The following is a 23,064-nucleotide window of genomic DNA, read 5'->3' on the forward strand; positions in this document are numbered from 1 at the left end:
AAAAATGTTTTCTGAATCACTGTTTTATTTTTGAAATATATATTTTATAAATAAAAAGTATAAGAAAACAGGTCATGTATTAGAACTGTATTTTTCTTATTTATAACTGAAGTAAGCTTCATTCCTAGGCCTCATTATTTAACTTAATACCTGTTACTGTTGACTGTTGTAGACATCCCCCTAAGAAAAGTAAACTCTTTGGGTAGCTCTTAAACTTCAGATCTTTGACCTATACATAAGCATCAAGTGTAGAAAAAAAGATCGTAAGGAAGTATACCAAGAGTGGTATATTAACAGTGGTTAGTGCTGGGTTGTGGGATATAGGTGATTTATACTTAGTTAATTTGACCTATAGTTTTCAGTTTTTATATACTAAACATGTATTACTTTCATAATAAAAAAACCCTTAAAACTGCAAATAATAGGGAATAGGGAATACTTGAGCTCCTGCTCTACACCAGGCAACTTTTAGAACTTTACCTGCATTAACTCAGTAGATGTTCTAATAACATTATGAGGTAAGTACTCTAATCCCCATTTTTCAGATGAGGAAACTGAGGCAGAGAGATTAAAAAATTTGTCCAGAGTTACACAGTTAATCTGTGGCAGAGATGGGATACAGATTCTGGCAGACTGGTTTTTATTTTTATTTTTAAAGATTTTATTTATTTATTTGACAGACAGACATCACAAGTAGGCAGAAAGGCAGGCAGAGAGAGGAAGGGAGGCAGGCAGGGTCCTTGCTGAGCAGAGAGCCCAATGCAAGGCTCCATCTCAGGACCCTGGGATCATGACCTGAACTGAAGGCAGAGGCTTTAACACACTGAGCACCACCGCCCCCCGGCCCCGGCACCCCTGATAAACTGGTTTTTAATCTGAGGGTGAATTGATCCTACAAATTTTAATTACAAACTTTTATTTTTTCCTGATTTCCAGTTATTTTATGTTTTCTTGCTTGCTTACTTACTTGGCCTCATGCTACACTGATTTCTTTTTTCTTTTTTCTTCTTTTTTAAGATTTTATTTATTTGACAGAGATCACAAGTAGGCAGAGAGGCAGGCAGAGAGAGAGGGAGGAGGAAGCAGGCTCCCTGCTAAGCCGAGAGCCTGATGTGGGGCTCAGTCCTAGGACCCTGGGATCATAACCTGAGCTGAAAGCAGAGACTTTAAACCACTGAGCCACCCAGGTGCCCCTACCCTGATTTCTTTTGACTTCTGTTTACTTTATTTGTATTTGTGTTTGTCCCATGATGGAATTTTTTGTTCTGTGTTGTTTTAAGTCTTTCTCTTGTTTACCATAGGGAATTTAAAACATTTGCATTATCCTAACTGGCTTTATTTTTAGTTGATTTTCTTCTGTGAGGTTTTATACTTTCTTATTTTGGTTTCTATTTTTGCTTTTTTTTTTTTTGTGGACAATAATTTCTTCGGTTTTATCCTCTGTAATGATTTGGAAGGCATGTATCTTTGTTTTTTTCTTCCCCCAAACATAACTGAAACAAAAATTATTTATGTAAATATAATTAAGAATTTTTTGAAATAATCTCATTTACAGAAATGATACCAAATTTTATAAGCAAGGGCAGTATGAAGATCCTTTTTCCCATCCCATGAACTATTAGAGTGAACTGCCATCATGATATGCCCTCATCTCATTCCCAGAACTTTCACTGTGAGGGGTGCCTGACCGGCTCAGTCAGTAGAGCCTGCAGCTCTTGATTCTGGGGTCATGAGTTTCAGCTCCACGTTGGGTGTAGAGATTACTTAAAAACCTTCAGTATTTAGGGGCAAACAAGGATATTGTCCTATGTAACCACAATACTACCATCAAAATCAGGAAGATAACATTGATAAATGACTACTGTCTCATCCTCAAACTTTGTTTAAATTTTGCCAGTTGTACCAGTACTGTTCCTCAGAACAAAATGATCCAGCCCAGATTATATAATTAAAGGTAACACATGCATGATCCAGATGCATGTATTACCTTTAATTATATTGTCTCTTTAGTCTCCTTCAATTTGGCAGAGTTTCTCAGTCTTTACTTTGGTGACTTAGACTCTTCTGAAGATTAGAAAGCAATTATTTTGTAGAATGCCCTCAGTTTTAGGTTTGCCTGATGTTTCCTTATGATTAAGTTCAGGTTATGCATCTTTGGCAGAAATTGCCACTAAAGTGATCCTATGGTCTAGTTCACACATGATTTGTTTTTGCCCAGTACTTTGGAATCACATTTTCTGCCAGTCTTCAATATCAAGTTACTCTTTTTCCTTTTGTAGTTAATATTTTGTGGGACCTACTTTGGGATTGAAAATATCTTGTTCCTCATCAGACTTTCTATTTGATTTTTCAGTATGGACTCATGGATTTTATTTTTTAAAAATTTTATTTTTTTCTTTTTTAAAAATTATTAACATATAATGTATTATTTATTTCGGGGGTACAGGTCTGTGATTCATCCATCTTATACAATACACAGCACTCACTACAACATGTACCCTCTCTAGTGTTCATCACCCAGCCATCCTATACCCCCACTTCCCTCCACTCCAGCAACCCTCAGTTTGTTTCCAGAGATTGAGTCTCTTATGGTTTGTCTCCCTCTCTAGTTTCATCTTGTTTCATTTTTTCTTCTCTTCCCCTGTGATCCTCTGTCTTGTTTTTCAAGTTCCACATATCAGTGAGATCATGTAATTGTCTCTCTCTGACTTATTTCACATAGCATAATACCCTCTGGTTCCATCCATGTCGCTGTAAATGGCAAGACTTCAGTTTTTTGATGGCTGCATAATATTCTAGTGTGTATGTGTGTATGTGTGTGTGTGTGTACACACACACATATATACACCACACCTTTATCCATTCATCTGTTGATGGACATCTGGTTTCTTTCAGTAGTTTGGCTGTTGTGGATATTGCTGTTATAAACATTGGGGTGCAGGTGCCCCTTCCGATCACTACACTTGTATCTTTGGGGTAAATACCCAGTATTGTGGTTGTTGGGTCGTAGGGTAGCTCTGTTTTCAGCTTTTTGAGGAATCTCCACACTCTTTCCAGAGTGGCTATACCAGCTTGCATTCCCGCCAACAGTGTAGGAGAGTTCCCCTTTCTCTGCATCATCTGTCATTTCCTAACTTTTTAATTAGACCCATTCTGACTGGTGTGAGGTGGTATCTCATTGTATTTTTGATTTCTGTTTCCCAGATGCTGAGTGATGTTGAGCTTTTGTCATGTGTCTGTTGGCCATTTGGATGTCTTTTTTGCAGAAATGTCTGTTCATGTCTTCTGTCCAATTCTTGATTGGATTATTTGTTCTTTGGGTGTTGAGTTTAATAAGTTCTTTATAAATTTTGGATCCTAGCCCTTTATCTGATATGTTATTTGCAAATACCTTCTCCCGTTCTGTTGGTTGTCTTTTGGTTTTGTTGACTGTTTCCTTTCCTTGCTTATCTTGATGGAGTCCCAATACTTTGTTTTTGCCCTTGCTTCCCTTACCTTTGGTGAGGTGTCTGGGAAGAAGTTGCTATGGCTGAGGTGGAAGAGGTTGCTGCCTGTGTCTCCTCAAGGATTTTGATGGATTCCTGTCTAACATTGAGGTCTTTCATCCATTTTGAGTCTGTTTTTGTGCATGGTGTAAAGAAATGGTCCAGTTTCGTTCTTCTGCATGTGGCTGTCCAATTTTCCCAACACCATTTGTTGAAGAGATTGTCTTTTTTCCATTGAACATTCTTTCTTGCTTTGTCAAAGATTAGTTGACCATAGAGTTGAGGGTCTATTTCTGGGCTCTCTATTCTGTTCCATTGATCTATGTGTCTTTTTTTGTGTGTGTGCCATTACCATGCTGTCTTGATGATTACAGCTTTGTAATAGAGCTTGAAGTCTGGAATTGTGATGCCACCAGCTTTGGCTTTCTGTTTCAACATTCTTTTGGCTATTTGGGGTCTTTTCTGGCCATACAAATTGTAGGATTATTTGTTCCATTTCTGTGAAAAAAGTTGATGGTATTTTGATGGGGATTGCATTGAATGTGTAGATCACTCTAGGTAGCATAGACATTTTAACAATATTTGTTCTTCCAATCCATGAGCATGGAATGTTTTCATTTCTTTTTGTGTTCCTCAATTTCTTTCATGAGTACTTTATAGTTTTCTGAGTACAGATTCTTTGCCTCTTTGGCTAGATTTATTCCTAGGTATCTTAAGGTTTGGGTCACAGTTGTAAATGGGATCAACTCTTTGATTTCTCTTTCTTTTGTCTTGTTGTTGATGTATAGAAATGCAATTGATTTCTGTGCATTGATTTTATACCCTGACACTTTACTGAATTCCTGTATGAGTTTTAGCAGTTTTGGGGTAGAGTTTCTGGGTTTTCCACATAAAGTTTCATGTTATCTGCAGAGTGAGAGTTTGACTTCTTTGCTGATTCGGATGCCTTTTATTTCTTTTTGTTGTCTGATTGCTGAGGCTAGGACTTCTGGTATTACATTGAACAGCAATGGTGATAGTGAACATCCCTGTCATGTTCCTGACCTTAGGGGAAAAGATCTTGGTTTTCCCCATTGAGAATGATATTTGCTGTGGGTTTTTCATAGATGGCTTTGATGATATTGGGGTAGGTACCCTCTATCCCTACACTGTGAAGAGTTTTGATCAAGAAAAGATGCTGTATTTGTCATTGTCAAATGCTTTTTCTGCATTTTTGAAAGGATCATATGGTTCTTGTTCTTTCTTTTATTTATATATTTATTTTTTTTAAAAGATTTTGTCCATCTATTTATTTGACAGACAGAGATCACAAGTAGGCAGAGAGGCAGGCAAAGAGAGAGGAGGAAGCAGGCTCCCTGCTGAGCAGAGAGCCTGATGCGGGGCTCCATCCCAGGACTCCGGGATCATGACCTGAGCCGAAGGCAGAGGCTTTAACTCACTGAGCCACCCAGGCGCTCCTGTTCTTTCTTTTATTAATGTGGCTGGTTTGTGTATGTTGAATGACCCTTGTAGCCCAGGAATAAATCCCACTTGGTCGTGATGAATAATCCTTTTAATGTACTGTTGGATCCTATTGCCTAGTATTTTGCATCTATATTCATCAAGGATATTGGTCTGTAATTCTTCTTTTTGGTGGGATCTTTGTCATGTTTTGAGATCAAGGTAATGCTGGCCTCATAAAATGAGTTTGGAAGTTCCCCTTCCACTTCTGTGTTTTGGAAGAGTTTCAGGAGAACACGTATTAATCCTTCTTTAAATGTTAGGTAGAATTACCCTGGGAAGCCATCTGACACTGGGCTCTTGTTTGTTGGGAGGTACTTGATTACTGCTTCAGTTTCCTTGCTTGTTATGAGTCTATTCAGGTTTTCAGTTTCTTCCTGGTTCAGTTTTGGTAGTTTATACATCTCTAGGAATGCATCCGTTTCTTCCATATTGTCTTGGCATGAATAACTTTATTAAGGTGTAATTTTTTTTTTTTAAAGATTTTATTTGTTTATTTGACAGACAGAGATCACAAGTAGGCAGAGAGGCAGGCAGAGAGAGAGAGGAGGAAGCAGGCTCCCTGCTGAGCAGAGAGCCCGATGCGGGACTCGATTCCAGGACCCTGAGATCATGACCTGAGCCGAAGGCAGCGGCTTAACCCACTGAGCCACCCAGGCACCCTAAGGTGTAATTTATATACCATAAAATTCACTTCTTTTAAGTATCTAATTAAATAATTTTTAGTAAAATTACAGAGTTTTGTACCCATCACCACAATCCAGTTTTATTATTTTATGTTTTTTTTTTAAAGATTTTATTTATCTATTTGACAGACATAGATCACAAGCAGGCAGAGGAGGCAGGCAGAGAGAGAGGTGAAAGCAGGCTCCCCGCTGAGCAGAGAGCCTGACACGGGGCTCAATCCCAGGACCCTGAGATTATGACCTGCCGAAGGCAGAGGCTTAACCCAATGAGCCACCTAGGCGCCCCAACACAATCCAGTTTTAGAATATTTCTTTCATCCTCCCAAATCACTGCTGATTGGGAAGTACAGTTCATGACCTGAGCTGAAGTCATGCTTAATGGACTGAGCTACCCAGGAGTTCCCCAGGTGCCTCTCTCTTAGGGTGTCTCTTGAATAGTAAGTTTTTAATTTTGATGGAGGTCTGGTATATCACTTTTTTCCTTTCTGGATTGTGCTTTTAGTATTATATCTAAGAACTCTTTGTATATCCTAAGATCACAAAGATTTTACTCCTGTGTTTTTTCTAGAAATTTCTTTCTTAGCTCTATATCTGGGCCATTTTGAGTTAATTTCTGTCTGTAGTGTGAGTAAAGGGTCTAAATCTTTTTGGGGGGTCATGTGGACATTTAGTGGTTTCAGCACCATATGTTGAAAAGACTCTATTCTCTATTGACTTGCCTTGGTGTTTATTTCATTGTTTTAAATCAGTTGACCTTAAAAAAAAAAAATTCAATTGATCTTAAATGTAAGGGTTTATCTCTGGATTCTCAGTTCTGTTCCATTCATCTCTCTTCTTTCTGCCAATACAACACTGTCTTAATTAATTTTACTTTTTAGTAAGTTTTGAAATTGGGTCCTGTAACTTGTTCAAAATTGTTTTGGCTATTCTAGGCCCTTTGTATTTCCATATAAGATTAAGGAATAGCTTATTGGTTTCTACAAAAAATCCTGCTTGATTAAGTATTTTTGAAGGACCAGTATGTTAATATGTTTAAATATTTTCAAGCATGTTCTATGCATGATTCTCCTTTGTCATTTGAAATTTATTGTAAAGTCTAAAGCAGATTTGATATTTATTCTTTTGTAGGGTTGTTATTTCTTATTTTTCTGCCTTAATCTTGTTGGAGTGTTTAACTTTTCCAGTTCATTATACATGGACCACATGCCTTTCAGTTTGAAGGGTTATAACTTTTACAGTCCAGGGAAGATTTGTTTGCTTGTTCTTTTTCTTTTCTTTTTTTTTTTTTTTAACCTTTATTGTTTTATTTTTTATTTTTTTATAAACATATAATGTATTTTTATCCCCAGGGGTACAGGTCTGTTAATTGCCAGGTTTACACACTTCACAGCACTCACCATAGCACATACCCTCCCCAATGTCCATAATCCAACTCCCTCTCCTGACCCCCCTCCGCCCAGCAACCCTCAGTTTGTTTTGTGAGATTTAAATAATACAGATAGGGATCCCTGGGTGGCTCTGTTGGTTAAATGTGTGCTTTTGGCTCAGGTCAGGATCACAGGGTCCTAGGATTGAGTCTTGCATCAGGCTCCTTGCTCAGTGGGGAGCCTGCTTCTCTCCACACCTGGTCTGCTTGCTGTTTCCCCTGCTTGTGCACACGTGCTCTCTCTTTGACAAATAAATAAAATCTTTAAAAATAAATAAATTATACAGGTGATTATTGTTTCTGTTCTTTTTCTTCTAATTTCTTCTTTAAGGACTAACATTGTTTAAATGTTGGTTCTTTGAGTTTTTTAAAGCCATATTTCATCATTTTTACCCTTTTTGGTCTTTTTTCTCTCAGCATTCTACAGAAGCTTTGTAACTATGTTATGTTCTTACTGATTTGGTTTCTTGCAGTGTGTTTTACTGTCCAATGATATCTTATTTTTTTTCTTTGCATTGTTTCTTTTCCAGTTAGCTCCACTTTCATCTCAATTGGACTGGTTTTTCTTTCCCTATAATTCTCAATATAACAATAAGTGTAATTTATTTTCTTTAGTGTTTGATTTAATAAATAAGATTAAATAAGTCAAATCCCATAAACACTAACTCTTTTCATCTGTAATCCTAAAAGTTATATTAAGGTTAGTTTTTAGTTTTTAGTCGTAAAGAGCGACTCTATGCGGGCTGAGAATTCTTCATGCAAGCAGTGAACTCCTTAAGTGTCAGGCACTGGGTTTCATCTGTCTTTCCATCCCTAATGACTGACATGGTAGATACTCAAGACATATTTATTGAATTAATAGTTGCTTTTGTCACTTTTATCTGCTTTTGTGCTTTTACTATTTCTTAGTGGTTTGCAACATTTTTAAAACTTTAAATAGATTATATTCATTTTATTTATTTTTATTTTTTATTTTATTATTATTTTTTAAAGATTTTATTTATTTATTTGACAGAGAGAGATGACAAGCAGGCAGAGAGAGAGAGAGAGAGGGAAGCAGGCTCCCTGCTGAGCAGAGAGCCCGATGCGGGGCTAGATCCCAGGACCCTGAGATAATGACCCGAGCGGAAGGCAGCGGCTTAACCCACTGAGCCACCCAGGCGCCCCGATTATATTCATTTTAGATAATAGATTATATTCATCTTTGAGTTGGAAATAATTTCATTAGCCTTTTAAATATGTTCTTCTTCTACATTTATTTAATCCTAGATAGTAAGTCTGAATTCAGGTAGAAAGTTGTGATTGACAAATCATGCATCTACGTTTGGGATGTTACTCATTTGCTCTTTCTTTAGAAGCAGGCTCCCTGCTGAGCAGAGAGCCCGATGCGGGGCTAGATCCCAGGACCCTGAGATAATGACCTGAGCGGAAGGCAGCGGCTTAACCCACTGAGCCACCCAGGCGCCCCGATTATATTCATTTTAGATAATAGATTATATTCATCTTTGAGTTGGAAATAATTTCATTAGCCTTTTAAATATGTTCTTCTTCTACATTTATTTAATCCTAGATAGTAAGTCTGAATTCAGGTAGAAAGTTGTGATTGACAAATCATGCATCTATGTTTGGGATGTTACTCCTTTGCTCTTTCTTTAACGATATTCTTTACTCTGATGAGAAGTTGGCTTTGAAGACATGTCAACTAGTCTGTCTCTCAGACATGTCTCTGGGCTCATCTTCTGGTCAAGTCAGTCCATCTCTAAATTTGCTCAATGTATCCTTTTAACAATTGTGCTTCCAGGTGGGTTATTCTTGGTACTCTCTGTGTTTTACTGAGAGGATAAACAATTTTATATCATCTTCCAAGTACTTCTGGTGTTATTGTTGTGTTCCTGTTTTCTTTTCTTTTTTTTTTTTTAAAGATTTTATTTATTTATCTAACGAGAGAGATCACAAGTAGACAGAGAGGTAGAGAGGGAAGCAGGCTCCCTGCCGAGCAGAGAGCCCGATGCGGGCCTTGATCCCAGGACTCTGAGATAATGACCTGAGCCGAAGACAGCGGAGCGGCCCAACCCACTGAGCCACCCAGGCGCCCTGTGTTCCTGTTTTCATTCTTTAGTTTTTATGATAGCTGGTTTTATTCTTTTTTTTTTTCCTCCTTTGGATGGTAGGAGGGTAAATTCATGACTCAGATGCATTATCTTTTTGGCTGGGGATCTGATTTGCTCTATTAGTCATGTGTTTCCAGTATTGGAATTTTTCACTGGCGTAGTTGGTGGTAAATCAAAGTGTTTGGCTATGGACCAAAGTTAGAATTTTATATATATATAGATATATCTATCTATCTATCTATATATATATGAGTGTGTGTGTGTGTGTGTGTGTGTCTCAACCACTGAGGGCTTCATAATCTTAATGTTGGGTGATTTGTGCTTATGTAATTTCTTGAACTTTATTTTGGTTGAAGTATTTCCTTATTTTTTTCTCTCAGTAGCTAAACATATAACTTATACTTTATAAAAATGTTTTACTTGACAACTGAGTGTTTCTGTTTTTATTGACTAATAATTCTATTCCATTGGGTTAGCTCTTAATTCTCTGTCCTTTTTACCATCTTTTAGCATTTTTATCTTATCCATTTTTCTTCAGCATTTTAGGGGTACTTCCTAAATTTAGTCATCATTTACTTTTTTGCCATACCACATAGTCTTTTCTGTTCTCATAGCACCAAGGTTTAATTTTCTGTATAAATCATCACCAGTGGGTTTTACTGTAGTTTTTTCTTTTTTCTTTTGGGGCATCCATCTTTCTACTTCTGTCTCTTGTTAACCGGAAAATAAAGAGACACAGTGAGAAGCAAACAAGTGTTTATTTGGGATTAAAGAATTGCAATTTGGGGATTAAGATTCAGGTAGAAACCCAAATAGTATACTGCTTCTAGGGTGAAGATAAGGGGTTTTTATAAGGAAAAAGAAGGGGGGGACAGGTACAGGAGTTAAGAGAAAAAAGGCTAAACCCTTAGTTATACATTGTTTTACTACAGATTCTGTCTTCAGAAAGTCCATAACCTATGGACTTGTGGACAGGATATTTGTTCTCCTGAATTCTCAAGCAGTTGCTTAAAACACTTGCTGTTTTGCCTAGTCCAAAGGTTTTGGTGTCTGGTATGAGCAGAAACGCAGATAAGGCAGTTACTCTGCAGTGGTTTCTTGGCTCCCTTTTAAAATCGCTCCATTCAGGGACGCCTAGGTGGCTCAGTTGGTTAAGTGTCTGCCTTCAGCTCAGGTCATGATCCCAGGGTCTTGGGATCAAGATGAAGCCCCATATTGGGCTCCTTATTCAGTGGGGAGCCTGCTTCTTGCTCTGCCTGCTGTTCTTCCTACTTGTATTCTCTCTCTGTGTCAAATAAATAAAATAGAATAAAATGGTTCTATTTATGTCAGTTTTTGACATCCTTCTTCACAAACTGCCCTCAGTTATAATGTGCAGTGTTTGTAATTAAAACCACTTCTGACCTCTGAGAGAGAGCAAGGGGGGGAAAACCCAAAGCACAGCAGTTATCACATGGTCTCACTTTATCTTCCTTGTTTAGACTTGGAGTTACTTCCTCAGTGGCACACTTTCTTCACATACGGCCTTTGAGTTACTGGTGATTGTTTGTTGTTGTTGTTGTTGTTCTTTTTTGTTCTTTATCATAGACCTGAGGATGTTTTAGCAAGAACAGAGAGGGGTCTGCTGTTAAACCTTGCTGCTGTCTGACAAGTGGAGCCTATTAACCACTGCCAAAGCGTTTAGGCAAATTTCACATTGGATATAATTAAAAAATAATAATAATAAAGTTGAATTTAAGACAACTTTTTTTTTAAAATTTAACCTATCTGCTGAAAATCTTGCCTTTTGGCATATATATAGTATTTTCTTTTTGAGGGACTGAGGTTTAACTTTATTAAAACAAAAAATTAGATTTTATTTATTTATTTGACAGACAAAGATCACAAGTAGGCAGAGAGAGGCAGGCAGAGAGAGGAGGAAGCAGGCTCCTTGCGGAGCAGAGAGCCCTATGTGGGGCTCGATCCCAGAACCCTGGGATCATGACCTGAGCCAAAAGCAGAGGCTTTAATCCACTGAGCCACCCAGGTGCCCCCCAAAATTAGATTTTAATATTGAGAATTATTCATCTTTATATAAAATGTTTTTAGATTTTTTTCCTTAGGCATTTTATATTGATTTATTCTTGGTCACTGAGACAGAATGTTTGTGTTTTAATAATTAAATTGTGTGATATATGTTAAAATAGCTTTTGGAAAAGTTTGGTGTGCTACAAAACGCTGCTAATGAGACGTATATCATTTGCTGCTGTCATTTAGTAATCCCTAGCAACTTAAGAAATAGAAGAAATTTGCTTGAAATATGTACCAACAATGGATTCTATTATAATAGCTGTTTTTTTTCTTTTTGAATACTGTCTTAAAAGTTTTGTGGTGGTTCTTCTCTTTGTTTTGTCCAGATGACTGAAAATAATTTTTGGTTGAAGAAGATAGAAATTAGTGTTTCAGAAGCAGAAAAGCGAACTGGAAGAAATGCCATGAACATGCAAGAAACATATACTGCTTACCTCATTGAAACAAGGTGGGTGATGAGAATTAGATAGAAAAAGCTTTGTCTGGTAGCTGTTGATGCAAATTATGTTGCTTAATGGAATTGTTTATAAGTCATTGTCTTTTTAGGTTTTGGGTTTTTTGTTTGTTTTCAAAGAGAGCGAGATTGTGTGTGCATGCTGAGTGGGGAGGGGCAGAGGAAGAAGGAGAGAGAGAATGCCAAGCAGGTTCCACACTCAGTGTGGAGCCTGACATGGGGCCGAGTCTCAACCCTGAGATCATGACCTGAACCGAAATCAAGAGTCAGATGCCCCAACTGACTGAGCCACCCAGGCGCCCTGTTTCTTTACTTTTTAACAGTTAAACAGTTGTGTCTTTTTCTAGAAAAGACACACACACACACACACACACACACACACACATACATATATATATATATATATATTTTTTTTTTTTTTTTGTAGCTATATTTTAATGCACTTGTGTTGGAAGTTGAGAGAAGGTTAGCGGAATACTTCTGGGATCTGAAATGTTACTTGATACATGCTTTGGAGGAGATTTTCACATTAGATATAATAGTCCCTGTGCGATTTTGGGAAAGGAGATCTGGTTCCCAGGTGTGTATGAAGTGGACTTAGGTAGGTAAGATGGTTAGCAGAGAAGTATAGGAGGAGAGAATGACAGTCTAAATGCTGTCTCACAGGAAAGAATTGATTGAGACTAGAACTTTAGGCTCAGATAAAATTGAAAAGAGTAAATCGTGATATAAAACTCGGGGCGGGCATCTGGGTGGCTCAGTGGGTTAAGCCTCTGCCTTTGGCTCAGGTCATGATCTCAGGGTCTTGGGATTGAGCCCCCGTATCAGGCTCTCTGTTCAGCGGGGAGCCTGCTTCCCCTTCTGACCTTCTCCCTCTCATGCTCTCTCTCTTTCTCTCTCTCTCTCAAACAAATAAATAAATAAATAAAATCTTTAAAAAAGAAAACAAAACAAAACAAAAAAATACTCAGGGTACCTGGGTGGCTCAGCTAAGGTCATGATCTCAGGGTTCTGAGATTGAACTCTGTGTTGGGCTCCCTGCTAGGCAGGAAGCCTGCTTCTGCCTTTCCCCCTCCCCCTGCTAGTGTTCCGTCTCTCACTGTGTCTCTCTCCATCAAATAAATAAAATCTTAAAATTAAAATTCACCAAAAACATTGTTTTTTATCTCATTAAGAAAAAGTTAAAGGAGATAGACTGTTTTGCCTAGAGAAAGGCAAGACAGGACTGTATTTTGCCAGTTAACAGTTTATATAAAGGTCATATACCAACTAGTTCTTTTCTCTCTGTGAGACTGAGCAGAAATGCTTTGTGTTAAAATAAAGACATGAAATTTTTTATAGCCAGTAAAATAAAGTAATAGAACTATCAGAGCGAGTTGATAGTTATAACCATGTTTTAATGTGAATATATTTTTAAGGGAGAAAAATTTTAAACCCTGCATTTTCATAGGTTTACCAAAAGTCACTGAGCTTGTCTTAAGGCTACACCCTGTAACTTTTCAAGGCTTTCTCCAGGTCTGTGTTTCTACCCTAAATAAAAGTTAAAATCTTGGAAAACATTGTTTACAATTCTGAAAGCTTTCTTTTTAAGTATACCAAAAAGAAAAAAAAGAATCTTCCCAAAATGAGAGAAAATTTATGTACGATAGGAACTTTAGGAACAGAAAGAGTTAAGGTTGGTCTTTTAAAATTAGATCATTTTGTTTTTTTTGGATGTGTTTTGTTTTTTTAAGTTTTTATTTTAATTCAGTTAACATATAGTGTTACATTAGTTTCAGGTGTACAATGTAGTGATTCAGCAGTTCCATATAGTGCCTAGTGCTCATCACAATAAGTGCCCTCCATAATCACCTGTTTAATCCATCCCCCCACCAAAATAAGGTCATTTTGTGACATATGTATCTACATATGTGTATCACAGAGATTTTTTCAAAATTAATTAATTTATTTATTAAGTAGGCTCTTCACCTAGCTTTGCTCACAACCCTTGGGCTTTGCTCACAACCCTGAGATCAAGAGTCACATGCTGTGCTGACTGAGCCAGCCAGACACCCCTCACAGAGATTTTTAAAGTAATTTAAAAAAAATATGGTCCCATTAGAGGGTTTTGTTGCCGTTTCTTTTTATTTAAGTTAAATTGGATACTTAAAAAAAAAAGAAATCATACTTTAGAAATTAGTGTTAACTTTAGATTTCTAAGTAAATTATTTTTTCCTGATCTTTTTTTTTTTTACTATGAGGTATAATTGACATAACATCATAAAATAATTTCAGATACACAACACTACCTTGTAGTATTTGTACAGATTGTAAAGTGATCACAAGTCTAATAAACTTAACATCTGTCACCATACAGTTACAAAATTTTTTTTCTCATAATGGGAACGTCTAAGATTTACTCTTAGCAACTTCCACTTATGCAGTAGAGTATTATTAATTATACATGCTGCAAGTTCTTAAATATAAAACTTAAAAGGATATTTTTATTTTTAGTATGTGAGTATTTTATCGCTCAAATAAACAATGAAATTTGCTGTTGATTACTTTACCATTGGAAGAGAAATCTTGATTTGAATAGAATAATTAATTGTTGTTTACTTTTGACTTTGAACTGAATAGAGCATCATAATTTATAACTGGGAGTTAGGAGTGACCGTACTTGAGTAATGTAGCTATACTCTGAATGAATATTTAAGTGGATCATCAGTAAGTGTGTGGTACACAAAATGATTATTGGGTTGACTTTCACAATTGTATTTCTTTTTTTTTTTTTTTTTTTAAGATTTTATTTATTCATTTGACACAGAGAGAGAGAGATCACAAGCAGGCTGAGAGAGAGGGAGAAACAGGCTCCCTGCCGAGCAGAGAGCCCGACGCGGGGCTCGATCCCAAGACCCTGAGACCATGACCCGAGCCGAAGGCAGAGGTCTAACCCTCTAAGCCACCCAGGCGCCCCTGTATTTAATTTAAAAAAAAAAAAAGATTTTATTTATTTATTTGAGAGAGAGAACATGAGCAGGGGGAGGGGCTACGGGTGAGGGAGAAGCAGACTCCCCTGTGAGTAGGGAATTTCCACACAGGGCTTGATCACAGGACCCTAGAACCCACTACCTGAGCTAAAGGCAGATACTTAACAACCGAGCCACCCAGGCGCCCCGGGTCACTGGTTTTTAATTTCTCTAGAGATTTTTGGTTTTTCATTCATAGAATAAGAACTCTTTTAAAGTAGATAAGAATATGCCTCTTTCAGAATTGATGGTTTAGGAGCAGTATGAAGTCTTTTGATTCATAAAATGGGGCTAATGATATAGTCCCTTTTGAGCATTAAATGTTGCTGTAAAACTGGGTATATGCTATTAAATAGTTGTTAAATGAGTATCAGTTTTAGGTCTCTCCTAAGTCTCTCCTATGTGTTTAGTCAGTCTCCAAAAGCTAGACTTTGCCTTAAATGGCCTTTTAAAAAAAAAAAAACTTAATCAGGTCTTCTTTCCTTCTTTTTTCAAAGATTTTTATTTATTTACTTGACAGAGAGAGAGAGGGAGAGAGAGTGTACTAGCAGGGGGAGCAGAGGGCAGAAGGAGAGGGAGAAACCGGCCTCTTGCGGATCAGGGAGCCGGATGCGGGGCTTGATCCCAGGACCCTGGGATCATGACCTGAGCCGGAGGCAAGATGCCTAACTGGCTGAGCCACCTGGGCGCCCCTTAAGCAGATCTACTAACAGCCTTGTAGGTCTACTTCTTAAAGGCTATATTAATAATCTACATTAATTTGTTGATAGCAAGAAGTAGGTTCTGTTGGTAATGATTTTGAATAATTTGAAACTTTATATTAACCCAGATATTTTTTAAGCTAAAGTCTGAGAATCTGAATTGGAATAGTATTAGTCATAGCTAATGTTTGGGTTAACTCTTTTTTTTAATTTAAAAAATTTTTAATAGTATTTTTTTAAAAAAATCTTATTTTATTTGACAGAGAGAGAAATCACAAGTAGGCATAGTAGTAGGCAGAGAGAGGGGCTGAGCAGAGAGCCTAATGTGGGGCTTGATCCCAGGACTCTGAGATCATGACCTGAGCCGAAGTCAGAGGCTTAACCCGCTGAGCCACCCAGGTGCCCCTTAATTTTTTTTTAAAGATTTTTTTTTTTTTTAATTTATTTGACAGAGAGAGATCACAAGTAGGCAGAGAGGCAAGCAGAGAGAGAGAGGAGGAAGCAGGCTCCCTGCTGAGCAGAGAGCCCGATGCGGGACTCGATCCCAGGACCCTGAGATCATGACCCGAGCCGAAGGCAGCGGCTCAACCCACTGAGCCACCCAGGCGCCCCTTAATTTTTAAAAATTTTTATGTTATTTTAAGATTTTATTTCTTTGTCAGAGAGAGCACAAGCAGGCAGAGTGGCAAGCAGAGGCAGAGAGAGAAGCAAGCTCCCCACTGAGCAAGGAGCCCTATGTGGAACTCCATCCCAGGATCCCAGGATCATGACCTTAGGCAGAGGCAGCTGCTTAACCAACTGAGCCACCCAGGCGTCCCAGTGGGTTAACTCTTTAAGATGAATTATGATTTGATAATTTATGTTTTTGCCATGGGTGCCATTTGTACATTTGAATTTCCTGTTTTGTTTCTTTTTTACTTATATGCAATGATTAAATTTAGTGGCAGACCTAATATATAAATGATAAAAACACTGAACGTCTATTGTGCTGAGCATGACATGATGTATATACTTTCTTAAAAGTACTTTATTCCAAGACGGATTTAGCTTCTGTGCCTTTATGCCCTAGTATACACATGCACATTGTAGTGATATGTGCACTTCTTGGAGGGCCTGAAAGTTACTGTTAAGCAACCAGTTAGAAAGTAGGAAGGTCCCAATAATGTTTAGAAGACTAATGCTCTTTAAGAATGATTATGCTAGTAGAAATCTTTTTTTTTTTTTTTAAGATTTTATTTATTTGACAGAGACCACAAGTAGGCAGAGAGGCAGGCAGAGAGAGAGAGAGGGGGAAGCAAGCTCCCCGCTGAGCAGAGAGCCCTATGCGGGGCTCGATCCCAGGACCCTGGGATCATGACCTGAGCTAAAGGCAGAGGCTTTAACTCACTGAGCCACCCAGGCGCCACCAAACGGACTTCAAATATCTTTGGTGTGATTTTACCTAAACTTCTCCCCAACCATAAGTTGAACTTTTATATGGCATTGCTTACAGCTCTCTATGTTAAAGATAAGACTAGAAATGAATTTTTACATCTTTTTCCCCCCCCTACTCTTTCAGAGTTAACATTTTGCCTTTGAAGATATTTCCTGGTACATGGATGCATCTGATTTCTTTATAACTTTGAATCAAGGTCTTTGTGGTGTCTTGGTCTTTAGCGTGAATGTTGTTTCATTGTGGCAGAAATGTAATTAAAAATACTTTGTATTTAATGAAACCGCACTTAAGCCAGATTTCACCCTATTGTAAAATCAATTACTATACATTAACTGAATTATTGTAGATTGAGGCTTTTAGTATGTGCTTAAAATAATTATTTCTCTGGAATTCAGATAGGTTTTCTGTAGCAGAAGGGAAAGTGGTTAGGAGTAAGGGCTTTGGAATCAGATAGATTTGAGTGCTTTATCTAGAGATCTCTGTGATTGTAGGAGCAGTAGCTAGTTTCTCATCTATAGCATGGGGTTAATAATCTGTGCTTCACAGGCTGGTTAGGAGGATTAAAAAAAATACTACATGAAAAGTTCTTCACTGAGTGCCTTGTTCGTAAGCATTTAGTAAATGGAGTTACAAATCTTGGTGGAGGTTGTGTGCTTGAATTTGTATTTTAAAAAAAAGTAATAGAGGTCTTAATTCTGTTCCTTTTCAGGTCAGTTGAACATACTGATGGTCAAAGTGTCCTAACAGACTCACTGTGGAGGCGGTATAGTGAATTTGAATTGTTGAGAAACTACCTTTTAGTTTACTATCCCCATATTGTTGTGCCACCTCTACCAGAAAAAAGGGTAAGAAATGAAACAGCAGTGTAGTTCGGAATTAGAGAGTGCTGAGACTGTTCTTCATGACTGTTTTGTTTACCTAGGCAGAATTCGTTTGGCATAAACTCTCCGCTGACAACATGGACCCAGATTTTGTAGAAAGACGACGGATTGGCTTAGAAAACTTTCTCTTGAGAGTTGCCTCGCATCCCATCCTTTGTAGAGACAAAATCTTCTATTTGTTTTTAACACAGGTATTTTTCTTTTATTTATTAGTCTTTTAAAAAAATTCATTTTTTTTCCTTTTAAACTGTAGAATCCTTAGGCTTAGGTATCTCTTTGCAGCAGCTTTAATATACATTTATTCATGTTTTTCAGTTCATTTTGATTTTCAAAATTATTAGGTTACATCACTCAGCTGACATTTTTTAAAATAATTTTTTAATTTTTTTGTAAACATATAATGTATTATTAGCCCCAGTGGTACAGGTCTGTGAATCGCCAGGTTTACACTCTTCACAGCACTAACCATAGCACATACCCTCCCCAATTCAGCTGACATTTTTATACTTAAAGATACTAAAGACAGTATTTTCTGGCATCACTTAAATGATATCAAAGTTAGTCTTTAGTTTTTTGAAGCCCAGATTTATAAAATCTTGGGTCTGTCTTTTGGTAATCTTTTGGACTCTCGATTATATGCTTAATTTTGAAATGGATTCTTTTTTTCAACCTTTCTCCCATCTTCCCTGAAAGAACAGAATAATAGATACTTTATTTAATTTGGAGTATTCTTTATAGGTTGTTTTATTTTGCAGTGATTCCTAAAATTAACTTTAATTTTTAGGAAGGTAACTGGAAGGAGACCGTGAATGAAACTGGGTTTCAACTGAAGGTAAGAATATTTGTATGAAATAGTTTGACAAGTTCCTTTACAATTCCAAGCACAATGCTCTGCACTTAGTGGATATTTGATACTTATTGAATGTGTGAATGTTGGAAAAAGGCTTTGCTTCTAATATCATTAGGAGGGTTTTCAAAGAAACACTGTGAATTCCCTTTGGATTTGCATAATTTTATTACTGATGAGTCTAGAGTGGGCATATTTATGAATTTCATTCTGTTGGGAAAGAACGTTTTGAATCAGTAATTTAGACATAAGTCGTAGATTTTTCCCACACTATGCCCATAGGCATTGTATCTTGTTTTTTTTCCTTAACCCTCTCTGCCTTTACCACTGCCGCTCACATTTCTTGCCCACTTACTTGCTATTTTTTATCAGATAGGAAAGACACTTCTGAAGAATTGAGCTTGGCATTCCTAATCATAGCAGACTAAAAGATGAGCCAAATGTCATGCTTCTGTCTGCTGGGACATGGTGGTCAGTTTTGAGGGGGCATATGAGTCATTTTCAATTAGTGTCTGTTAGTGATACAACTTTTCAGATTTAGCCATTATAATTTGTCCTTGGGGATGAAATTATTGTCTAAAAATTGAAAAGCATGGTATGGTGTGAGGCCACCCTGACTCCTGTCTGCTCTCCCTGTTGGCTCCAAAAGTAGTGTAAACACAGGTTGTTGGCAAATTTTTGAAAGTTTTTATCTCTTGTGTAAACTGAACAGGTAAGTAAAAAATGTAATGTAAATTGATAGGATATATAGAAAGATGAACAAATCAAATGATAATTTAGTAACAAAATGCCAGTAGGTCTAGACAACAAGAACAAAATGTCTTTACAGTAGTTATGAAAATACCTCTTAGAGATTTTTGTATTGGCAGTTAGGTATTTGAAATTTAACGCAAAAAACTAGGAAGATAAAATTTGTTTGTGCATGGAAAATATAATCGAGTATCTAATTATGTCATAACTTGATTTCAATGAATCATGAAAAAATTAGAATTTTCTTGGCTATAATTTGTTACTTTATGCCACTCAGAATATTGGAAATTTTTTTTTAAACATTTTATTTATTTATTTGACAGAAAGAGATCACAAGTAGACAGGCAGGCAGAGAGAGAGAGAGGGAAGCAGGCTCCCTGCTGAGCAGAGAGCCCGATGTGGGATTCGATCCCAGGACCCTGAGATCATGACCTGAGCCGAAGGCAGCAGATTAACCCACTGAGCCACCCAGGCACCCCAGAATATTGGAATTTTAATTTAGAGTTGAATTTGAGATAACTCAAAACTTAAAAAAAAATGTTTTTATTTTGATAGGTTTTCTGAGAACTAGTCTAAGATGTTAGGAGCTAAAATTAAGAAAAAGAGAAAAGTAAAACAATTGTTTTGGTGACTTCTCTTTATGTAACAGTCACAGATTTAGTCATTAGTTTAGTAACTAGTTAGCAGTTCTTTGTCTTTGAACCCAGTATTTGGCCATGACTTTGGTGACCCTGAGAGAGACCTCAAATTTCTTCATCTATATAGATTGTGCTGTGTATTGAGTGCGTTGAATCTTCCGATAGGTTCTATTTAAGAGTTAAAATATTTCTATTTGGGTTGCCTTATGGTGAAGCTTAGTTTCACTTTTCACTTTGAAAGGTAATACTTTATGCGTGATGTTAATAATTGGAAAAGTCAGACTTTAATGATATGGAACAGAAATAATATATATGAAGAGAGTTTGGAAATCCTTGTATCCTGCTGTATTCTTGTTTTGTGGCTGGTTCTTGTTTTAAGTCCTTTCATCAGTGAAATGGAATCTTTTTTAGACCATCTCACACATATATACATGCATGCGTGCATGTACGCAAGGTTCATGTACATACACGTTACCATCCCATATTACCTCTCCTTTTTGTTATAAATTATATGTAAAAATGGTTGGTAAAGGGAGTATTGGAAACTAGTCTGTGAAAGTGAGATTGTTCTGAATCAAACCAAATGTTTATATTTTATAAGAATATTTGATGTTATGAGGCATCTGGGTGGCTTAGTCAGTTAAGTGTCTGATTCTGGATCTCAGCTCAGGTCTTCATCTCCAGGTTGTAGGTTTAGGCCCCGCACTGGGCTCCGTGCTGGGTGTGGAGCCTACTTCAAAAAAAAAAAGGAGAGGGTATTTGACTTTGGCCCTTGGCTTTTGGATTGTCAATCAAATTTAAACGTCAGCTTACTTAAATTTTCATTATTTTTAATTTCCTTTTTTTTTTTTTTGACTAAAGATTTTATTTATTTTAGAGAGAGAGAGAGCAGGGAAGGGGCAGAGGGAAAAGGAGAAGCAGACTCCCTGTGGACAGGAAGCCCAAATGGGGCTTTAGACCCTGAGACCATGACCTGAGCCAAAGGCAGATGCTTAACTGACTGAGCCACCCAGATGCCCCTGATTTTCCTTTTTTCACACGTTTGTTTAATTTTAGTTTTGGCCTACTAGATTAATATTATCTTAAATCATTTTAGAGTAATTACTATACCCAGGAAGATAATTATATAAGTCTCTTTTTTTTAAAATTAAGATTTTATTTATTTATTTGAGATAGATAGAATAGTAGTGGGATAAAGGGAGAGGGAAAGAATCTCTAACAGACTCTGCTGAGTGTGGAGCTCGAAGGGGGACTGAGTCTCATGACCCTGAGATCGTGACCTGAGTTGAAATTAAGAGTCCATCACTTAACTGAGCTACCCAGGCACCCCAAAAATCTAGTTTCTTTTTTATCACTGCTCTACTTAATATAAACATGAGCAGCAACTCTTTTCATCCCTGCATTATATTGGCATTTTTTGTCTTGAATATATATATAAATATTCGTGTTAACCAATTTAGTGAAAGGAGAGCAAAGAGCTTTTCTAGAGTAATGAACATATAAACTAGTTACTTTAGTATAAAGTAGTACTCTTCTAACTCCTATTAACTCAGTAAGTTACTTACAAGAAAGTGTCATCCATATACCCAAACCTTAGATGAATTTACATTGACTCAGAGGAACCCAGAACCCTCTTTGTTGCTTGGAGTACGGACTGCTGGTGTCCCAGTCTGGATTTTTAAGATCCCTGCTAATCTGTGTATTACAGAGAAATGCCGAGAGAGCCGTTGTGGTGATGAATGCCGGGTGCCTGCAGAGTGTCAGGTGCTCTGCCAGGTGCTGTGGAAACAGTAGCGGATGAGCTGGAAACCTTCATAAACTCCCATGTTCTTATGGAGCTTATATTTTAGTAGTTGGAGACATTAAATTAACATATAAATAAGATACTTTAAAATAGTTATAGATAATCTTTGTTAAAGAGTATGACAGCAGAGATTTTTTTCCAGAGATTATTTAGAGATAGATGACCGTAAAATTTATTGTCCAAATGGGGACACTTTCAAGAGTGAAAAGGGGCACTATTAATAATGAGTCTAGGACAGTAAGCATAAACCAGGACTGTCCTGGATAAATTGGGTCACATGGTTGAAGAGAGAACATTAGAGCCGAGACAGGAATAAGAAACCTGCAGTGGAGTCCAGCTGGGAGCCATGGAAGAGGAACGTGAGAGAGGCCCAAGCTGGGGGTGGTGGGTAGCTAGGCAACATTTGGGGGAAGAGAAGAATCAGAAAATGAAGTAACCCAAGGGAAGACAAGATCCAGGACATGTAAGGTAAAATATGGAATCGGAACTGGGAAAGGGGAGGAAATGGGGACTAAAGGAGAACATGGGAAGTAAGGTAGGAACTTGGGGCTGGAGAATGGTTGGGTTATTTTTCATTCAGCGTGTTTGTCTTGTGCAGGCTTTGTGAGGCCCTGGGGGTACAGTAGAGAGCACAGGAGATGAAAGTATTGTTGGGGCTGTTGTTGTGCAGTTCCCAGGGGCACTGTGCGCAATGTGCTTTTTAAAATGACTCTCATATTCTAGTGGACAGTTGAGACAAGTGAACAACTAATGATTCCAAGTTGTGTTGTTTTAAAGGAGATAAAAGAAGATGATATGAAACAGTGATGGGTCAGGGGCTTCTTTAGATATTTAATGGGGATTCTGAAAGAGGGTTGGTAAGCTGTGTGGTTTGAAGTAGTCCAGGTGTTTTTTACGAGATCTGGCTTTGGAGACATTTTAGGCAACTTCTGAAATCTTGTGGAATCTTGCGAAGTGGTAAGCATACTGAGTTGGATGTTCTCATGGAACTGACCTGACCGGTTGTTGGGTAAGCAAAATTTAGGGTGGTGATATTTAACATTCTATATGACTTCTAAATTGGTAAATTGTTGACATTAAAAGTAAAAAATAAATTGGTGTTCTTAAGAATTTGAGATTCCTGGAAAAGTACAAATGAAAATACCCTTTCTTTCCTCATAGTTTTAATGTAATTTCGTCCTCATTTAAAGAATCATGTTTGTATGTAAATATAGAGTCTTCAACACTTTGGTGTTTATTTTAATTAATTAGAAGAACAGAAGGTCGTG

At 37.3% G+C, this 23,064-nt stretch overlaps 1 protein-coding gene across 1 annotated transcript in view; it reads left to right on the forward strand.

Moving 5' to 3' along the window:
* SNX4 (sorting nexin 4) overlaps window positions 1-23,064 on the forward strand; it is a 70,498-nt gene that overhangs the window by 4,499 nt on the left and 42,935 nt on the right. Inside the window, exons 2-5 of the mRNA XM_044252141.1 lie at window positions 11,605-11,726; window positions 17,586-17,721; window positions 17,799-17,948; window positions 18,542-18,589. Of these exons, the coding sequence (XP_044108076.1) occupies window positions 11,605-11,726; window positions 17,586-17,721; window positions 17,799-17,948; window positions 18,542-18,589 (456 nt within the window). The remainder of the gene's footprint in view (window positions 1-11,604; window positions 11,727-17,585; window positions 17,722-17,798; window positions 17,949-18,541; window positions 18,590-23,064) is intronic.

Source organism: Neovison vison, chromosome 6, assembly GCF_020171115.1.
Source record: "Neovison vison isolate M4711 chromosome 6, ASM_NN_V1, whole genome shotgun sequence".
NCBI lineage: Eukaryota > Metazoa > Chordata > Mammalia > Carnivora > Mustelidae > Neogale > Neogale vison.